At 39.9% G+C, this 21,306-nt stretch overlaps 1 protein-coding gene across 2 annotated transcripts in view; it reads right to left on the reverse strand.

Moving 5' to 3' along the window:
- Positions 1-21,306, reverse strand: part of TEDC1 (tubulin epsilon and delta complex 1) — a 73,684-nt gene that overhangs the window by 45,982 nt on the left and 6,396 nt on the right. Inside the window, exons 3-5 of one of the 2 annotated variants that reach the window (XM_074908242.1) lie at positions 19,491-19,693; positions 6,668-6,838; positions 322-420 (exon numbers count right to left, since the gene is read on the reverse strand). In XM_074908242.1, coding sequence (XP_074764343.1) covers positions 322-420; positions 6,668-6,838; positions 19,491-19,693 — 473 coding nt within the window. The remainder of the gene's footprint in view (positions 1-321; positions 421-6,667; positions 6,839-19,490; positions 19,694-21,306) is intronic. The other variant, XM_074908244.1, reaches the window with a different exon arrangement.

Genomic DNA, 21,306 nt, shown 5'->3' on the forward strand with positions numbered 1-21,306 from the left:
AACAGCAGTCAGCCAACTGATCTAGAATGTTTTATTCTACAAGCCTTTTCTTCAGTGGTATTTTCAGTCAGGTCTCTTCCCCATTCCCTGTCTATCAGTTTTTACAAAACTTAGCCTAATATCTTTGCGTCAGTGCTCTATAAAACTGGAAGAAACCATTTGGTGAATAAGTTATAAGCAAGGAAACTTACAATTCAATATATAAGTCTTTATTTCTGTTGGAAATCAAGTTAAAAACATGTTACAAGGAGTGCAGCCTTCTACTAAACACTGTTTATGTAACGCATACTAAGCATCCAAAAATTACAGGAGAAGCATTACCTGCTTGTAGTTCTCTGGTTGTCTAACAAGGTCTGTTTCTGTGACAGAAAAATGTCCAAGGATCTGGTCCATATGGGAGCCACTAGTGAATAAATGGATCTGGAATAGATTAATTTAAAAGATACTTGTCAGTACAAAGACCAGATCATTAACAGCATCATTAGCTACCATCTAACGGCTGCATGGATTGGAATGGTGATGTGAACCAGCGGCTGCAAACCCACTCCCAGTGAACAAGTACAAATGTAGCTACTACCACCAATACAACAGCCTGCAGGAAAACTATGATCGTGCACCACAATCATCTCACAAAGTGGTCCATCTGGTATTGTTACCAGAACCACACACAGGAAGTGCTACTGCTGCTGGCACAGTAAAACTGAAAGACTTTTCATCCTGTCTTAAAAATCTTTCTCCTCACACTACACACACTTATGCATAGCATGAAAGGAGAAACCATTTACACAGATATCAGAAGTCTTAACAGAGGTAAAGGATGCCCTCAGAATAACTTTTGATTTCTTCCTTTAAAGCTGCAAACATTACCTAGTTACAGCAAGTTTCTCTTTTGCTGCTATATATTGTTGGTTTTCGCTTACTGGGACCTTGTCCCAGTTGCGCTGGTGATGGTATCATCAATTACTTGACGAAGAAGCTTCCAAAGTTAGTCAAGGGAACAATAAAAAGCAATTCCTCCTATTCAGAGCTGATCCCTTTGTTACTGTAATAACTGCAGCTGCCAAACAAGATAGCAGTGCACATTTGTCAGACAATCTCTCATATTTCATTAATATTTCTGCCAGAAGACAGAGAGTGTTTCCTGCTTTTCTTCCTTTATTCTAATACGAACTTTATCATACACTTGGGTATTGACAACTATTTTAAAGTTGACAGGCACTGGGTAATTATCAACCCTTCCCTGAAACTTCAGAATATTTTAGCATTCCCTTCCCAAAACTCACTTCTGGTGACAACCATCTGTCACATGTGCAGAGTTATGCCAGTTTAAAAATAAAAGAGCACCTCCCCACACAATGTTCTTCCTTTCTACTTGCCACTCCTCTCCCTGCTGCATTCTTGCGTAACTCTGGCTGCCAAACCTTTGGGCCTCCAGCACCAGGGATGAATTTCAGTCCCTCTTCAAAAGTATGTTGCAAAAGCATCACTCACTAAAGCCCAAAACAAATATTCTAAAGCTGTAACAACAGAAGAATAAGGTGTTATCCTGACACCAGACTAGATGATACTGGAATAATTCGGTATTTGTATTTTTACATTCTGTTAGTGATAACCACAACATACTGAAGATGAAACAAGGTTTAAAGAGGGAGACTACCAAGGTAAAAGCAGGTGAGAGACAGAGCATATATAGCAGTTGCTTTGTGGCACTGGAGTAGACTGAGGTGGAGGCAGGTCAGATTTAACCTTACACTAACCTTTGCATGAGAGTACAGGTACAGCCCCCCCACTGAGCACCACTTCTGGGGAGTTTCCAGTACCAATTCCTAAACGCCCTTGAGCTTAGATACCCTGCAGGGAGATTAGCTTCTCTAATTCACCTAAGAGAAGATGAAAAGGGGACTTGTTGACAGCTCACACACACTTACTTCTACTGCTTTGAAGAATGAGCTATTAAGAACTAATGGCAAATTCACTTTAGGAAAAACCAAATATTTTCAACCCAAATATCTCAAGACAAACCAGATTAATTAACCAATGTAGTAATTTACAGAGTAACATGGTAGATTCTTCATGCCGAGATACAGATGAATCTAACAATTGCAGTTTAGCTCACTCATAAATTACTGACAGTGAGGTAATCACACAGCACCACTCCGCCCTCTGGTATTCAGAGATCAAAACTTAGGCCTTGTCCCTTTACTCTTTTACTACAACACCAGATATATAGATACAACCAATCCAACCCACTGTAATACATATTATTTTATACTGCTTATCTTAGAGGAGGCACAAGAAACCACTCCATTCATAGGAGGTATTTCCCAGTGCTGCTCTGCATTCAGAACTGCATGACAGACTACAACTCTTGCTCTTACAGTTTCCAAGCATATTACAACCATTATTGTCATGTTACCATGATCTGATGAAGCCAATTATGTTAAACTCTTCTTCTATCACCAAGAATTCCATTTAACATCATTTTATTCCTACTAACTTATACACATAGTCCACAATCAGATGTTCACCTGGTTACCAAAATTCACCTTTGAACCTGATCTAGCCTTCCCCTATTTCAGATGTAATTTCTGTCCTAGTCTTTTAGTGGATGGACAATAGCAGAAAATACTCACAGGAAACCCATCAGTTTTGCAGAAACTCTTTGCTCCACTTTTTTTTTTTTTTCCATATGCTGATTGTGGCACAGTGCATTTAACAGATCCAAAACCCACCAGTTTTAAACTATACAGGTTCCTACCTGTTTTTCTGAAACTATGCAAGGCTTCTCATTCACATTTTTTAAGGCAAAGTGGTAATTCAAGCCTAACTAAAACCAGCTGCTCTCCCCTATGAATTCAAGAGGGATCAAAAACCAGGCAGATAAATATTCCTCTGGCATTTGACAGAAAGAGGAAGAAACAGAACAGAAAGAACCAAGAGGTGGCCCTTAACACAGTAATTTATCCTTCATGCTTCCATATATTTGAAGGTATACCTGGTAAATATGTACCACTGAGAATTTCAAGGGAATTATAATGGTATTACTATATTATACTTTCAAAGCAGGCCAACCTGTCCATCTTGAGAACCCTTATAATGTTATCCAACAGCTCATAGCCTCAGGCTGCAAAATTCCTCAGCCACAAAGAGGTTAAGATTTCCCCAAGGAAGTCTTCCTCCTACAGCAGGACATGTGTGCACCTGTAAGCTTCAACATGCCTTCTGGGAGCTGAAGTCACTGAAAAGCAGCTCATCACGAGAACGAGCAAAGAGGAACAGCCAGTCAGTCTATCTAACAAGCAATTCCCAACACACAACCCACTGTAGCTCCAGGGAGGCTTCCCTCTCTTCAGCAACCTACACTGGTTACTGCAGAACTTCGTTATCATCAACCTTAAGTGGCTGCAGGCAGGACAGAGTAGAGACACCCCTGCAATCAGTTTCTGTCATTTGTGTACTTTAGAGAAAGAACAGTCATTTATTTTTGCTTGTTTCCTCCTCATATTTCCCTCCTACTGCTCTCTTACCCTTTCTTCAGGCAGTACAGTACTATTTCATTAAGACATGAGTCATCACTTCTAACCTGAAAGTACATGTCCCTGATCACCCAAGCAATTCAGGATTTTTTCACAAAATCATAGAAACGGAAAAGACCTTTGGTAGTCCTACCTCCTGCTCTAACAAGGGCTATTGCCAACATCAATGGCCATTTGTGGTTTTGTGTATGTAAGTCTTGGAAACCTCCACAGATGGAGACCATTCAGCATCTCTGGTGACCTGCTCCAACACTGCCCATCATCCCAGAGAAGCTTTTTCTAATATGGATGAACCTGCCAAGCTATAATTAGCAGCCCCTTCCCCTTTGTCTTCTGGTACTGCTGAGAAGACCATGGATCCACCTTTGTAATGACCATCCTTGTAACTACCCCTCAAATAGCTGAAGGCAACTATTACACGACCTCTCCCTCAGCCTCCTCTTGGAAGTTATGCCCAACTTAGCTAGTCCTTGACTGTCTTGGTCACCTCTTGCTGGATCCTCTATGTACAATTCTTACTTTCAGTAGCCGTATCCATACTAAAAAAATACAGAGTGGAAAAGCAGTCATCTCCTGAGTAAGAACATATTTTCCAAGTGTGATGTGTTTTTCTCAGAAAGCCCCAAATACAGAATATGGTATTTTAGAGCCGGTGTGAGTCACAGAATAAAATCTGTGGAAGTGTCGCCACTACTTGGCAAAAAATTATAGCTCGTGATCAGCAGTAAATAAGACTGTTCCAGAGCTGAGATACGTAACCTGTTAAGTTATTAAACAGAGCGAGTAAAAGCCATAATTACAATTTTGTAGAGAAAGCCCTCTGTAAATCTGTCAGCATAATTAAAACACATAATACTTATTAGCCTTTTGCATACTGTGTTTGTGGTTTATATGAGAAAAGCAGCAGCTCATACAGAGGTCACACTGGGTCAGCTAAGTCTTCTAAAACAGACTAGTTTAAAAGTTTTAAAATTAATGCAGTAGCACAAACAATTTCTCTATAGTCAGGAAATAGCAATTATTGCTTATGAAGCTGTTAAATTGTATGTTATATTTTGTGTTACTGTAAATGTTAACATTAATGTGGCACCATAACGAAGTCCCTTCCAAAGACACATTTACCTTTCAATTTTCCTGCTTTTAATTCAGACTAAAATATAAATCATAGCACTGCACTTTATTACAGCTCTGAACAGAACTCCCACAGTTGCACATACGTTTTTCAGCACACATAATATCAGTGTGTGATCACATACGGAGGAGCTGAGCTCCAATCTATCCTCCTGTGTATACAGACAGCCATGATGGCAGCCCTCTACATGCACTGCAGAACATAGTCTCACTGAAGAATCACCACCAGCACCACTTACTGCTTTCAGTTTAGTCCCATGATGACTGTTGGAGAAAGCAGTAACAGCAGCTTTTTCAAACTGGATGAAGAGAGACACATACCCCCCTCCTGCCTATTCTTTTAGATTCTGTAAATCGTGATCCAGGGAACTGCAGCATAACAAACCTGTCACATTTGTCTGACTATAACAGTCCTAACTTAGCAAACATTTTTCCTTAGATAGCCACAGGGGAAAGAAAGTCCAAGTTTATTTCAAAGTACAATTCCCATAGGAGGTCATCATCTCCCCTGTCAATAATCTTAGCACATTGCCCAATCAGCACATCTCTTCATCACTTCAGTGCCTGATCTGGACCAGAGAGTATCTCTGTGTGTACCCGGGGCCCCAGGTTCGACCTGCTCTTAATCCTTCCTTGCTCTCATTAACTGCAAGCAGAGGTACTGAAGCTGCCTAATAATTTGTTACTGCCAAGCACTACATCAATCAGAGCACTGATGATGAGTTATGGAGGTATTTGCCCCACCTACTGTGAAAATCAGCATACCTTAAATAGAGGTACCTTATCAAGGGGAGAAGATGCCAATCATTTAATTTGAGTTTTATACCACTAAGCCACCTCTCCCAATAGCATCAGTGTCTGTAATCTCAGTGCAAAAACCAAGGACTGCAGCTGCACTCATGGGGAATTGTTATCTTCATTCCCAGATCAAGAAAGCACATTCACAGTGGGCAATAAGAAGCAAAAGGTTATTTTAGATGCTGCACGTACAGCACCTGATCTTTTCCTAGGGCTGTCAATCAGACATCTTCCCTAGCAATCAATTCATGTAAGAACAAAACGTAACCTCATTATAGCTTTCAGCATTGCTCTGTCAGACACAGCATTAAAACCGAGAAGGCATCTTCATTCAAAACCCTCTTGTGCCGATTCTGACAACTTTCTGATAAATGTTGTTCTTTGAGGAGCAATTTCTCAGAACCGCTCCTAGTCTCAGAAAGGTTTTCTATGAAGTTTCTGGGTACAATACCAAAGTGAGTCCATATAAGTTACCTGAAGAGATATGAATGGAGAAAGGGGGCCCAGGGGAAACATTTACTGAATATCTTTTAGGACTATCTTTAGAACAATTTTTTAAAAATTTGTCTCTGCAGTCACCATCACTGTCAACTTTGGAACTGCAGGCTGTTTCCATCCTAGGTAGACATGATGCTCCCAGATGTCTGTGATTTTTCAGACAGGCATATAAACATCATTCATAAATGGAATCCTAGGAGTGTAGTGACCACTATTGATACCTGATTTAAAAGCAGGTAGATTTTTGGGTTGTGCTTTGATGTTCCCTAGTACTTCAGAAAGGGAAACTGCATTTTATTTTGCTGCTATTACTTTCAACATCCATGCTCAATATTTTGAATCCACATTTCCCATGAACTTAAGAGATCTGTTTCACTGCTTCTTGTCTGTGGGACCAGAATTCTCTGTCTTGCTTTCTAGCAGGCATTTTCTGAGAAAAATGGAGACAGCCTATGGTTACAAAACTAACACGACAACCTGCAAAAGACGACTTTTACACAACAATCATAACCTTACAAACCCTGTACATGCTTCAATTTCTTATGGTTCTGCCCCCCTAGGGAAGGGTATTTATATTCAAAGTAATTCACTTTTATCTACAGAAAATGGAGAATAGCAAACAAGAATAATTTGTACATTTAACACTAGCTGATAAGGCCTTTAAATAATAAACAATGCCACAGTGAGTTAAAAGAATCATTTACCTTGTGCAAAAGTTTGCAAAGTTCTTGATGCTGAGCATGCAAACTCCGCCACTGGAACCTCAGCCTCCCATTTAACCACTGAAGGTATCGAACATCTACTCTGTCTTCTAGCCCATATTCAGGTGCTATTTCAGTTATACCTTTCTGGCTGTTGGGCAGATCATCTTCACACTAAAAGCAGAATACCACCAAAATGTTTCAAGTTAGCTTAAACACTTTCAAATCATTCAGTAGTGAAGAACATACAAGGCAAACAGGCCAAGGAGGGAAAAGACCAAAACAAACCAAAAAAAACGCAAAAAACAAAAAAAGGAAGTAAGTTCCAGCATTAGAAAGAAACTGTAATTCTTTAGAATACAGGACTGGAACAGCCTAAACAAGTACTGAAGTCTGAACAAATATCAGCTTCTCAGCTATGACGTGGTGAGCTGTCTCCTCTCCCATCTTTCATTTTCCATACCCAGGAAGACACAGTGTTCCTGAGACAGCAAGCCTGTTCTTTACCCAGATGGGAAAAAAACCCCAACAAAACACACACCAAAAAACCCCATTTTGACTAGATTCTAACAAGTCAAAGAACATAAAAACCAGATTTAGCTCCTCCAGTGCCTTCCTAAAAGTGCTGCAGGCTGTATTCAGTGACCCTACATCATAAATCAATGCCTTATATAGGGACCAAATTGTGGGCCTGTGCTTACCCAGTATTTTAGCCATCCAGCATTTCCCTTCTTGTAGGACAGAGGAAAAAAAAATAATCACCCAGCTGACATTGGCCAGAAGTCCATTGAGGCACTCCCAGCTACAGTTGCACCACCTGTCTTGCCTTGTTTTGCCATTCTCTAGAGTAATTTTGGAAGGAAGAAGGGAGAAGCAAAGAGTTTCCTTTTGCTCATCTTGTCACACATTCCTTCTGCTGCAGAAAAAAACAAAACAAAAAACACACCACCACCTTCATCTTCTGGATGAAATTTCTGCTTGGCCAATAGCATAAAGCAAGCAAGACATTTCTGTCATAGCTCTTTCCCAAAGAACACGGGGGGGCAATTCCACCTCCCCCAGCCTCTTGCACAAAGAGATCACTCACATTTACAAACAGATCTCTCTTTCTTTTCAGCTAAGATTCTGCAGTTTGCAAATTAAAAGGGGAGGAAGACATGGGTTGTTTTCCTTCTGATGCCAGTAACACCACTTAAAAGTAAGGCTGAGCTGTCAACTTCATCCAGTCTATACTTACAATATACACGATCCATAATTCCAAATTTTTTACTAATCATAAGAAGTAGAAATAGAACTGCAAAGGCCTGGTTGTTCAGAACAGGTGCTCACCAGCTAAGAAAGTGTCTCTCAGTTGTTGGACTCTCAGGACATTTCTTTAAGGTAGAAATTTTAAAAAACTACTTGAAACATGACTGTTTTCAAGAACACAATTCGGCAGATATTTGGACCCATAGACCTTGATGGTATTTAAACATGCGTGTTTCCCTGCTTCACAGACTTCCATGTTCAGCAAAATCTTAAAGATGCAGTTGGCAGGCAAAGTTTAAATGCAATTCTAATTTGGAACCTAAACTATAAATGCAAACTGTAAAATGAAGAGTTTAATCTTGCCTTAAATGCGGATTTCAGCACAAGTGTATCTAGAACTGTGCTAAAATAACCTCCTAATGCTTGTTTCAACCTAAATATCACCTCAGTTGACAGGGCCTCTAATACAACGAGTGTTCATATTATTTATAAGCACAAAAATGCTGTTCTGGTCACATAACAAAATTCATCAAGATTACAGGTTTTTTCCCTTTGCTCTGTGGCTCAGATAAATGCATGCTATAAATCACAGGGGCACAGGCTTGGTAAAGGGCTTTTCCTTTTAAAGGCACAGATCTATCTTTTTAAGGGGGAAAAAAAAAAAAAAAAAAATCTTCTTTGTGGCAACTGCAGTGTCACTCTCTGTCCTCAGACACCTTCAGCCCCATGCCACTGTGTCCTAGGGCCTTGCCCTTCATGGTTTAGATTGCCTTGCCCCCACCAGGGGAAGTTTCTGGACTATGAAACCATACACATATGATTACCAAATAGTCCATAAACATGATGAGCCAAGCAATTGGATATTAGTCACTACAGCAGAGAAAACACATGCATGAGCAACACTAAAACACTTCACATAAGCCACCAGGAAGCCGCAAGGCCAAAGACAGACTTGGGATTCCCAGATTAAAAATCTGCTTTTCCACAATTTACAGTTCAACTCCAACTTCCCTGGTTAGAGATTTCAGAGTGGCATAAATACTGCTCTCCTGTGGATTCATTTCAGGAAGGAATGGCATTAGACTCGATTGCTCTGGCAGTACAGTACAAAATCATGCAGAGCTAATTTTATTGTAGCAACCTGCCTTATTAATATTAAAATAAGGAAGCCAGCCAATGCATTTTTTAACAGGATCTCTCTATTATTTATTTCACAAACTGCAGAAAAAATTTACTTTTGCTATGAAATACTTAGTCCGGCATAAAGTAAACAAGGTAAAAAAAAGGTCTTGCATATTACACTGTGACCTCAATTTCTAGTCCCATCTTTACAATCTAAGACTATTTACTGCTCTCCCAGTGCGAGAAAAATCACTAAAATATGAGCCCAAGCTAGAGCCTTTGCTTCAAATATCACTGTGAATTTATCATTTAATCTATGCACCAATATGGGTACACACCTACATTCACTTCTGAGATACAGAAATGAATATTATATAGTCAAAGTCACAAACGGAACAGCTAAGGCAACTACTCAGTGCTCCCAATGGCCTCCCTGCACTTGGAATGCTCCAAACCGGCTCTGGAAGAGATCATTTCATAGCCACTTAACAGAAAAGCTTTTTGCTTGCAAACTGTTTGCTGCAACTAATGTTTCTCTTTGATTCTGTTTCAGAGAAGGGAGGTGCATGGACTCCAGCTACAGAACGGTGCCACAGGTTTGCAGTACAAAAGCCACAGCAACTTGTATTGATACCCTGACTGCAGTGTCAGTCTTTCCACATTACACTAGTGATATCGGAGCTAGTCTTGTCAGATTGGATGATATGGACTCGCCAGATCACCTGCAATTAGCGTAACTTAAGCAGGAGCTAGAATGAAGCCACTCAATTCCACCTGTACTGTAACTCATCCCAAATGTGCTTTTCTGTCCTAAAAGCTCAAAGTGCTGCTGTTAGATCTCAATATCCATTTATTGTCAAGACTCAGAAAAGCAAGCACAAGCCTGATCAAGGTGACACCCATAAATTTACAGGAATTATCTTCAAGTCAATTCCTGAACTATCACCCTGACTGCATGTAGGCAGACTTAAACCCAGCACTCCTGTGGTAGAAAATCCAGGCAAATAACCAGCTAAGAGCCATAATAAACACACATTCCAGGACTCCAGGCATCACCATCCCAACTAAGGTAGCTCACAAACTACAAAACTTACCCCAAGCTCATAAATACATCTCAGGCTTAGAGCTAAACACAGTTTATGTCCTAAGAGCACATATTTAAAATCTTTGCAAGGCAACCTAGAATTCAGACTTCAACACCACACAAGTTTTGCCCTAACCATTCCTCCCCAGGCTATTTCAAGTCCAGTTGTTATGAAAAAAAAAGATGCCAGATCTTTCTCAAAACATACAAATGGACTTGTGGTTAGACAATGCAGCAAGTGCAAAAAAAAAGCCAGCACAATCCTCAAGGCAGAAATGCTCTGAGCAGACAAGTCAGATTCACAAAACACACTGAACTGAAAAAAGCCAGATATAAAAAGTACTTAGAGAAAAAGAATAAGGGGTGGGAGAAAGGAGGGTGTGAAAAAAAGACATGGTGATACATCAATTTTCATTCACATTCCACACATATGAGCAAACAACTTGCATGCAACACGCTTAGAGAGAAATTAAAGATTAAGAAGTTTCAACTTTTATAGCAGAAATAAAGATTTTCTTTTTGGTTTGAAATATAAAGCAATCCCACATTATTGGAAATGGGAGAACAGTTCTACCAACAGTGGATGGAGATAAACTGAACAAGTACTTCATCATATAAATAGTTTATTGAAGAACAACATAAGCATCGATGTATTTGCAGACATGTGAGAAGGGAGCATTTTTTCCACTACTTGCTCCATTTGAAGATTTTAGTGACCTGGTATGCAGGTTGACCTTGCTCTGCTCATATGCTTTGAATTAAACAAACTCCAAAAATTGTTTTACAGCAAAATTCCTTGCAGGTTCAGCAGAGATCCTGCAACATGCCACAAGCAGTACTGCAAAGTAAACCTTTAGTTGTGCAACTTCATCACACCTCTACACTTTCTGTATTTTTCCAATTCATATCGGTATCTTAATGCGTATAAATTTTTACCTTAATAAATTTAGTATGCCCTGTATGCACAACGGAAAAGGCCTATGCTGCCTGCATTGCTGTAAAAACAAGGTGATGGCAGGGCTAGTTCTCCGAGAGATGCTCTTTTCTGACTACCAGCTGCCACCTGTCGGTACAGGACCGGCCCAGCCACCACCGCCTCGTCCCTGGTGCGCTGTGGCTTTTCCCCAGACATCTTCCAAATCCCTCCAAACATCAGCTCTTTGCTTCCATATTTGAACAGGCAGCAAGCAGTTTGCCGCTCTTCGCATGGAGAAGCAACCCTACTGGAACATGGATAACACCTTTAGCCCATGGATATATGCATTAAGTCAACTCCCTAACATTATTCCTGGAACAGAGAAAATTAAAAACAACTGCCAGTTGAAACCTCCAATGTGTGCCCCCAGCCCACTCCTTACTTGTAAATCTGGGTCTAGACAGAAACTATTTACTCTCAGGTACTACTCAAATCTTAGCTACACTAAGCACGCAGCCTGGTATCATGGTGGTGGGAAGAAGCATATCTAGATCCCTCGTGGCAGGACTCAGGAAAGGCAAAGCAGTCACATAAATCAAGCCAATAAAGTGCTTCTGCAGCTTTTACTGAGTGCTCGTTCGGAACCACTCATAATTCAGACAATGGTTTTGATGTGACATAACATATGTTAACCTGTGTAATTACAGATCCTTAAACGGAGCATAATTTTTTTTAAATTAAACACCGTAGCCAGAAATAACAGTATCAGACATGCTTCCTTAATTAATACAGCCATACATCTATCCACAGCAGGGGAAAATGTGAAAAGGAACAATTTGAACAGATGAATGTGAAAGGGACAACACTATTTGCATTAACAGCACCATCAACAACACTAATTGGATTTCCTCCCAGACAAGGTAGGATACAGATTTAGATGTATGCCTGGAAAAATAGGTGGTGTAAGAACACACTCCCACATAATGCACATACCAATTAAATATCCAGATATTTGCACAGAAGAGTATGTTTTCCATGAACCTAAGTGTTCACAATGTAGAAGCTATGCTCAAAGCATATTTGGCAATTAAAAAAAAGTAAAATCCTGTGTTTCCACAAGGCCTTTTAGCTTTTAAATTTCAATGACTGTTGTAAAAATTACTACTCACAACAGCACTCCCAAGAGCTCACTCTTGGCAAAGAGTGAAAAAGAGAAGGTGCTGAGGGAAGACAGAAGATGTGAACACAGCTCCTAGCCATTCCTGCCATGTTCAAACAAGCCTGTCTGGCAGTAGCTACAGGCCTGAGGCACTAAAGCAAGTCAATCCCTTATCCCATCCCTCCTCACTCAGGAGGTTACTTAAGAGCTCTGCAATAGAGAAAAAGCACTGTGCCTTTAAAACAGCACAGCAGCACTGTCTAATCTTTGAAGCTGCATGGTTTTAAAATAACATTTAAATCCCAAAGCTCACTGCATGATGTATTCAGCTGAAACATGGAAACAAATATACTAAAACATGTGGCAGGGTAGACCTCAACTCACACAGCACTGCATTTTGCAGGGCTCAAGACATGCAACATAGATAATGCTTTGCACTGCATTTCCTTTGCCTGCAGCTGCAGCCCTGCTTGCCCACATCCATTTTGCTCCACTCTGGCAAGCTACTGGACAGGGGGTAACCAGTGAAGAGAAAAAGATGCAGCATGCTACATCCGCAGCAAATCTAGAGCAAGAGGCCAACAGGAGAAGAAACACTAACCGCCCTCCAAGAGGAGACACAGAGCTCTGCCATATATAGAAGGCCTGAAATGTCCTCCTTTCCATGTTCCTTTTGTCCTCCTGAGGAAAAAGTTCTTTATTTCAAAAGATCCTCCAATGAGAGTTAAATCCTGATCACTTAAAAGTGGGACACCAAAAGGAGAGGATGTTCTCATTTAAATCAGAAGGTACCAAAGGTACTGACTGCTCCCCGTCACTGGAGGGCAGGAGAGGCACTAAAACATCTCGCTTTCTCCAAGAGACAAGGAAGGAGCTCACTACACAGGATTTCAGAAAACTACGGAATACCAATATGACCACACTAAAGTGGTGGTCATACTGGTACTATTAGCACACCAATCCTCATCTTCCTCTCTTCACGTGAAAGCTCAAGTGACTCCAGTGCCTGATGGGAGAACCCCATCCAAAACACATCAGCTGTAACGTCAGGTTCAAGAAATGTTGCATTTATTTGAAATTCAGACATTGCCAGAGAAACAGCAGCTTAAATAAATTATAAGACTTTCTGATCATTTCAGACTCCTCTTTTAGAGCATTTTACCTTGACATGCTGTCAAAAAAACCCAAAACCACTAAACCACAACTTAGAAGTGTATTCACTGTGTCAGGTAAAAATAAATGTTGACTACACATTTTCCAGTGCACCAAAGGAAATTGTTTTTCACCAGGAAAAAGGTTCCACGACAAGTCTGAAGCATGGAATTAAAAGAACCCCACAAAAGATCAGAAGAAATAGCATGTACGTATGGACATTCAGAATGAGGGAGACAATTTCAGCTCTCACCTGTAACTCGTGCTTTAACACCACAAAAAAGTGTATTTCAAGAGGCCAAACTGAAATATGCTCCAGTTCTTGTATGGCAAAAATATATTCCTAATTAAATCACCTCTGACCACAATATGTTTAAGTTTAAAGGCAGTATCAGTAACGAAAAACAAGGTTCAACAGTTACCTATTCAGGAAGGGACTTTAAAAAGTACAAAAGGCAGAAAAGCAAGATTTAAGCATCTTCCTCCCCTAGTTTCTGGTAGAAGCCTTTACAGTAGTTTACACAGGCCCTGGTGCTACCCCAGCAGAGGTGATGTGGAGAAGGGTGCAGCACACACACCAAATACACCAGGCTGCCACAGGCAAAGCAACACTGCTCAGTGACAAAAATGAGGCAAGGGAAATTCTGCAGGAGAAACTTTAGGGACCCTGTGCCCTCTGTTTAGGTTTCAGGGACAGGTTTTAAAAATGTGTTCCTTAGCAGCTACGGAATACAGGAACAATAGTAGCAAAAAAAGGACAAAAAGATAAATGGTGGCAGCTACTAGGAAGATAAGAGGACAAAGAGAATAGAAGTGTAAGCCCAGGGAATAAGGGAGAGAAATCAAAAAAATGAAAGCTGACAGACTAATATAGCCCATAAACATCTGGAAAGTAATTATGCTTCTGAGTCGGAATCAATAGTTTAATAAAATTCCCTCCCTGCCCCCACTGGAACAGGTGAAGAGGGGGAAAAAAAAACCCAGAAAATTTATATTTACTGACACCAGTGCCAAAGGTTTTCTGGTTTTCTGCTGGGGAGAACATCAAGCTTGGCTGCTACGTTAACACTTTTCTGTCATAACATGGTTTATGGAACAGCAGTGACAGTCAAGATTTCTATAAGAGAAAGTAATTTCAACAAGATTAGACCAGCATAAGCCTTACACTATATAGGAAATAGCCAATGAGCCAAACTAGACCGTGACAAACAAAAGACTAATCAAATTGCAAACTTAAGAGTCAGAAGACATGTTTAGTTTCATTTTTCCCCACCAGAAGTAAACTGAGTTGACTTTGGCATGCTAGAGACACACATTAATTCCAACTACAATAGCTCTATTTGTTGATTATTAAAAATTCACAAGAGGGGAGGGGCATCCAATTTCACTCAGAGGGCAAGAGGCAGGCAGAGGGAATTAGTAGAACCAAGAACCAGTGTTTGTATAATATATCCTGGTGATAATAAGGGATATAACATCACTACCCCCACCTAAAAAATTCAACGGCCTCCACACATAATTAAATTATGGGGCACACATAGATTAATTTCAGCTGTAGAAATAATACCAGTACAGGCGGTATTCCTCCTTGGAAACAGAAAGAATACATGCTGACAGAGTACTACTGCTATCTGCACAAGCCATCATAGATTTGGAGAAAGCTGTAATATCACTTATATTTAAAATGCAAGGCAAAAAGAATTTTAGTTAAATACTGAATGAGCTAAAAAGGCAGGTTTATATCAAACAGTTATCTGCTTTTCAGAGAGAGAGAATAGGAGAACCCCCAGGTCTGCCATACAGGTTCAGGGTTTCACCTACAAGTTTTCAGATGCATTTCCTACTCTAGGATTTTCATCTGTAAATAGGAATCAATGAATGGCACTTGAGAATAATCTGCCTGTGCACAATCACCAAAGCAACAACAGATGTTAAGACTGACATCATGGCAGTGTGTATTTGAGATGGAAATCCACACAGGGTGTAAAAAGCCTTCGAAGTCCATCAATTAATTTCCCAGTGCATTAAGGCAGTAACAACAGGCGAGAATTCCCAAGAAGATACTTAAATAAATTGATGTGAACCTCCAATTCAGATTGTACTTAAGTCTTTACAGATCTAATAGAATTAGTGATTTTTTTTTTTAAAGAGTTGACCAATGCAAGATTTGAACTTTCACTTTCTGCCTCTGGAGTCACCAACCTGCTGACAGATCAGCACAGTAAATTCAGAGAACAGACTTGCACTACAGCAACCAGGTACCAGAGTTTGACATGCATCATCCATCCTCTCTTCCCTCTCGTGTTCCTCCTGCACAGCAACATGGGTTCCAGTCTGCTCTTTTAACTGTCCCCCTGCTCAGTTTATAAACGTCACATACTGGAAGAGAGTGATGTGTGGAAGGCTAAAGACAGTCACTCCTTCAGTCCTGCTCAATGGGGCATCCTGCAGCCAGCACACAGAACTCTAGCTCAGGAGAGACTGCAGAAAAAAAAGAAAGAGCTGGAGGCCATGAGACAAGGTGCACTGAAGAATTTTCTTAGCTAACACACAAAAGCAGTCAACCCATATAATCATTCGAGGTTATTAACCATACCTGTTCTTACCAACAACTACGTCAAGATTATATTTTTAAATTACATTAGCCACATTAAGCACTACCTCCTACCACCTTAACCCTTTCATCATGTTTTCACCACTTAGTTAATAATTTTAGGAATCACTTAACTTTTGATTCTGAAGATGTACGCACATGCAGAAGTAAGCTTGTGAAAGCCTTCCCTGGCTCAGGATCTTAAGATTATGAATTCCATGCAGCGGCTGAGCTCATTGTCCATCATGTGTCATGAATACCTTTGTCCCTCTATAAATAACTGGCCTGAAATCCTTTAGAGCTGATGGAAGGGTTCAATTTGCAGTGGAAGAAAACTATGACTACAAAGAAAAAAAAATGCCAAAGAGTGGTAATATGAAATTAAATTAAAGGAATTAATTTAATTGGCCCTTAATGTGTTGGGTATTTGGCATATTATGAGCAATTTAGCAGACTGTAGGCTTTGTCTCAAACTTAGGCTGAAAGCAGAACACGATTGCACCCTTAATTTAGGGATTAGCTACATTCTCTCTTCTTCATACAACAGACCCTGCCCACTTCTGTAGATTTAAGACAAAATATTAAAAGCAAACCACATGAATATCAGTTTGAACTACAGTTATGCCTTGAGACTCCATTTTTTTAGATGAAAACAAAGGGTAAGGATTTTCTTCACATTTATTCTCACTAGTAGACCAACAGATGTGCTTTGGCAGTAAGCACTGGCTTTCATGCTTTGCTGATTTTGGCAGAGATCTCAGCAATGCACAGAACCAAATACTATTTCATGGACTTTTGTTCTGGAACATTTTCCTTTCAGGAAAATATTTTCAATTGTTTATAATAATTTTTAAAAAGACTCCATGCAGTAGAAGATTTTTCAAGCTATTTCTCAGCTGAGAATTCCAGTTGTTCTAAAGAGCATTTCCCTTTTTTCTTTTGAGATAGATCTTTCTCTAGCAAAGCTTTCTTCTCCCCTTACCTTTTTCTTTCAATTTATTTAAATAGAAGACAGTTACGACTACACCTCTGTCATATTTAGCAACACCTTTATATTTTGTTACATATCTTCCCACACCTCAGCTTAAGTATCACAAATGCCTCGTATTTAACATTCCTAGAGTCAAAATTCCAGTAGTCCAATAGTTCAACTTGTACTTTAACTCACAAGATGTCAGGTATCAAACCAACAATCCCACCTTCTTCCTTTCTTACTAAGATTTTAGGGGCTATATTGTTGAATGCTGAATGAGTAGACTTTGCCACATAAAAGTACCCTATAAAATAACTATGAAATAACAATATATAACAATAACAAAACTATCACACTTACATGCAACAAACAACAGCCTTTCATGAGTGGTTTACAAGGAAGTGACTTACTAAGCAAAATTATCTGTGTGACCCCTACCTTTTCACCCACTATTACCTCCCTATATCCTTACGTGTGCCTTCCTAGATCTTAATTTGGTTGAGTCTTACTGGTTGAATGTCTTGGTTTTGTAATGCCTAGCTGATCAAATAAGTGATAATACCTCTCCCTCAAAATTGTTTGCTTAATGTAGAAACACAAAACACACGAGTTACGTTGTAACTACATTCTATCATTTTTTTCCCCATAAACATCTATTTTTATTGGAGCATGAAAATTTGCTAGATGAGCACCACACAAGAAATGTTGCCATTAACACAATGAGCTTTACATACACATGCTAACTCCAACTCCCTGTCTATACAATTTTTGTCTGGCCTGTTGAAATAAATAATTTTCCAGACCTATAAACCTTTGCAAACACTGTTTCAGACAGTTATTGGATAAAAACATGAAAAATGTATTCCATGCTTTTTGAGAGATACAGGTAAAGCAGGTTAGAATTGCAGTGAAAGGCACAGCAATAAATTTCTCAGTATGTCTCTGCATGGCCATAAGAGATAACATTGTATTAACATAGTTCTTCCATCTCTTTCTGGAAAATGCAAAACTTAAGACCTTCAGAGAAAATAACATAGATGCTGTCCCATTTCCTGAACTCATACTGCTGCTACACTGCACTCATCACTCTCTTGTAATAGAAATTAAGGACACCAAAAAATAATCTGCTACCACACAAGTATAAGGTACGAGAAATTTAAAGTAAAAAGTTCTCTAGACGTGTATTTTTCCTAAAGTCTCAAGGCACCGTTCACATCACCAGCACTCCCACGCAGTGCACCAAGCACAGCCTCTCTGTGCTCCCTCTTCTGTGCCGCAAACTGTAGTGTAGCAAGTGGTATGTTTTCTCAAAATACGGTCAAGAACGTTGTTCATAGGTGACTCTTCCCTTTGAACTGTTTTACACTTGTACAAATGTTTCTCTTCTGAAGACACTGTATCTGTATCATAGCTTTCCAAACTCTTACTTTCCTGCTTTGCTGTCCCCTGGAACGATTCCAAAAAAACGAGGCAGCCTACAGTCTAGGAGAGCATATATATATAAGCATGATGACCACAAGGTCTTAGACATTATGAGATATCAGCAAGTAACATTTCTGACCTACAACGCCCTTTGACAGAAGTTAGACTGTGAGCCTGTCCTTTTGAAACAGACTAACAAGCAATTAATGTCTGACCAGATGAAGATAACTTAGAACAAACTTGAAACCATCTAGAGAGGCCTTGGCCACACTAACACATTGCATTGATCAGCTTAAATTCAGCCTATGTTATCTGTTGTGTTAAGAGCAGGGACAGTTGATTTGCAACAAACAAGATCTAAACATGGAAAACACAATCTTCATTCCTGAACTTCTCATTCTATGCTCCAGAGCAATTGTCTCTACAGTAGCATGTGCATGTGGTTTAAATGCAAGGAATAGATTTTAAAAGCTGTATTGCCAAACATCACTAGACTGTGTTTTTGTGGGACTTTTTGCCTTTTTTTTTGATTGCACATACATATATTGGAGCTAAAGCAGACAAAACGGCTATCCTTCACTTACTTCAGAGCAGGCATTCTATGTGCTAACATCTTTTTATTGATGGAACAACAACATACCTCACTGCTCTCTCAAGGAGGCTACAAGGTCATTAGTTACCCCAAGAGCACAGGCTGCCATTTGAGAACTTGATGTTTTTTTAAAGTACTATTTGCTTTAGGATTACTTGCTCTATCCAATGCCAACATACGCAGCATTCACAGCAAACCTTTTTGCCTATGCTGTAGAACCACCCATGCTACAGTCTGGAAGCACAAAATTCAGAAGCACAGAGATCAATGACATGCATTCCTCCATAGTGGACTCACCAATAGTGGAAATAAAAATCAGAGAATTCAGACAGAGGTGAGAGTTTAAGAAAGAGAAGGAACCCAAGTCACCTGCACACAAAGTTTAGAGAAGGGAAAGAAAACAGGTTCCAGGAGCTGGGCTCCTTTAATTTTTTTTAAAGCTGGGGTAAGGCATTTATTTGTAAGGTACAGAGTTACCACACTTTACACACTAGTGATGAACACAACTGCTGTCACAGAACATTAATTATGGACAGATAAGGTGGAAGGTCACAAACATGCTCACCGTGCAGACAGAGGTTTGATCCCCAGTCTTTACTCTGTTCCGAGCCAAAAGCTGCTCCAAGAGGCTGAGTCTGTGCAGCAGCCAGGAAAACGCCAGCAGCAGCTCCCGACTACCCGCTGAGCCGTCAGAAGGAAGTCGATAGAGTTCTGGCCTGTCATAGCCATGGTACCACAACACTGATTTTACAAACCTAATTTGGTTATCTGAAAAGAAGAAAATAATTGAGAATAACACACTGTACTACTCGATGCATTTACCCATTCAGTTCCAGAAACCACTGCCTCCTCTGAGAGCAAGATTTTTAATCAAGCCTAAGATTAGGAGAGAACAATGAAAACTATAGTCTTTATCAACAACTGGTAAAGGACAGGAGGTAAAGGGTAAAAGACTTGCTTATGTTGGCCCATTCTGATCTACAGGAACTACTGCTAAGGAAAAAGAAGAAATTCCAAGTCGAGATCAAGACCAGTAATAGCCTCTTGGAGATTAACAAAAGCAAAAGAGGTAAACAGCCATCCCCACTAATCATCCCAACTATATCAGGACTCCAATTCACCTGTTCGTTTTTTATGAGCCACCAAGCATGGTATGAATTAGTAAACACTCTGAGTCACTTTACTCCTGAATGAAACTGGAATTTAGAGATAGTAGTTTCACAGCCTGCTGCAAATCTCTGAGCACCAGTGAGCAGGCAGAGATAATACAGTACACCACACTTCATACCAGACCACATGGACTATCTAATTCTCAGGAATGCTCTGATCTGTATTTCTTCACACCAGCAAATGTTACCCGACAGATACAAGACAGGCACTACAGAACTGTAAAATACTGAGGAAACAGAAAATTATAATTAAAAAAGGTTCTGACCAGTAAGCCTAGGGTCTGTACTAAGTCAAAACTATAATAAAGAACATAATAAGGGGGCACAGTGACAAACAATACGTATCGGGGAAGCATCAACAGTTGTTGTAAAAGGAAGTCCTGCTCAAAAAGCTACTGGAGTTCTCCAAATGCAACAAGCAACAGATTAAGGAAGATTCAATGAGTGCAGGGCTTTTAGACTTCCCAGTGGGATTCAACTAGCATAAAGAAATTAAGGCACTGCAGTGCAGGGAGAGGGAAGGCCCTTGAATCAATGACAAGTGTCTAGCAGACAAGAACCAGAGGGTAGGAACTAATGGTGGTTTCACATGAGGGCTCTGTGCTAAACAGTTCCTGTCCAACCAACTCAAGATGACACACAGACAACGCGATAGTGACAGAAAATTTGGTGCAGATGTGATTTTACTCAGTAGTAAGGAATGCAGGCAGATTGTGAAGGACTGCAGAACCCAATGAGCTCAAGCTTTAAAATGACAGAAAATTCATTTTAGAAAGAATGAAAAAAGATGCACACAAGGGAAAAAAACAATTCTAACTTTACTGACAAGAGCAACAGGCTTGGAGATGACTCCTGGACTCAGGAACACAATCATAGATGGTAAGATTTTTCATGACAGTACCACACTTGGTTCTCGTATGCATCCAAAAGCAAACTGAATGTGAGAAACCTAGAAAGGAAACTAAACAGAACACAGGGAATAACACTATACTGTTGTCTATATCCACTGTGACCCCACATCTCAAATTCACAGTGTTATTTTATTTCCTCGGTACCAAAAAGGCCACAGAAGACCAGGAAAAAAAGAGAAGTAGTACAATCACAAGTACAGGACAGCTTCATTGTAAGAACTGACAATGTAGGCCAAGAAGATGACTGAGAATAGATACAACAAAACTTTAAAACCATGAGTGCTGTGGAATGGGTGAATAG

This window comes from Athene noctua, chromosome 5 (assembly GCF_965140245.1).
Source record: "Athene noctua chromosome 5, bAthNoc1.hap1.1, whole genome shotgun sequence".
NCBI lineage: Eukaryota > Metazoa > Chordata > Aves > Strigiformes > Strigidae > Athene > Athene noctua.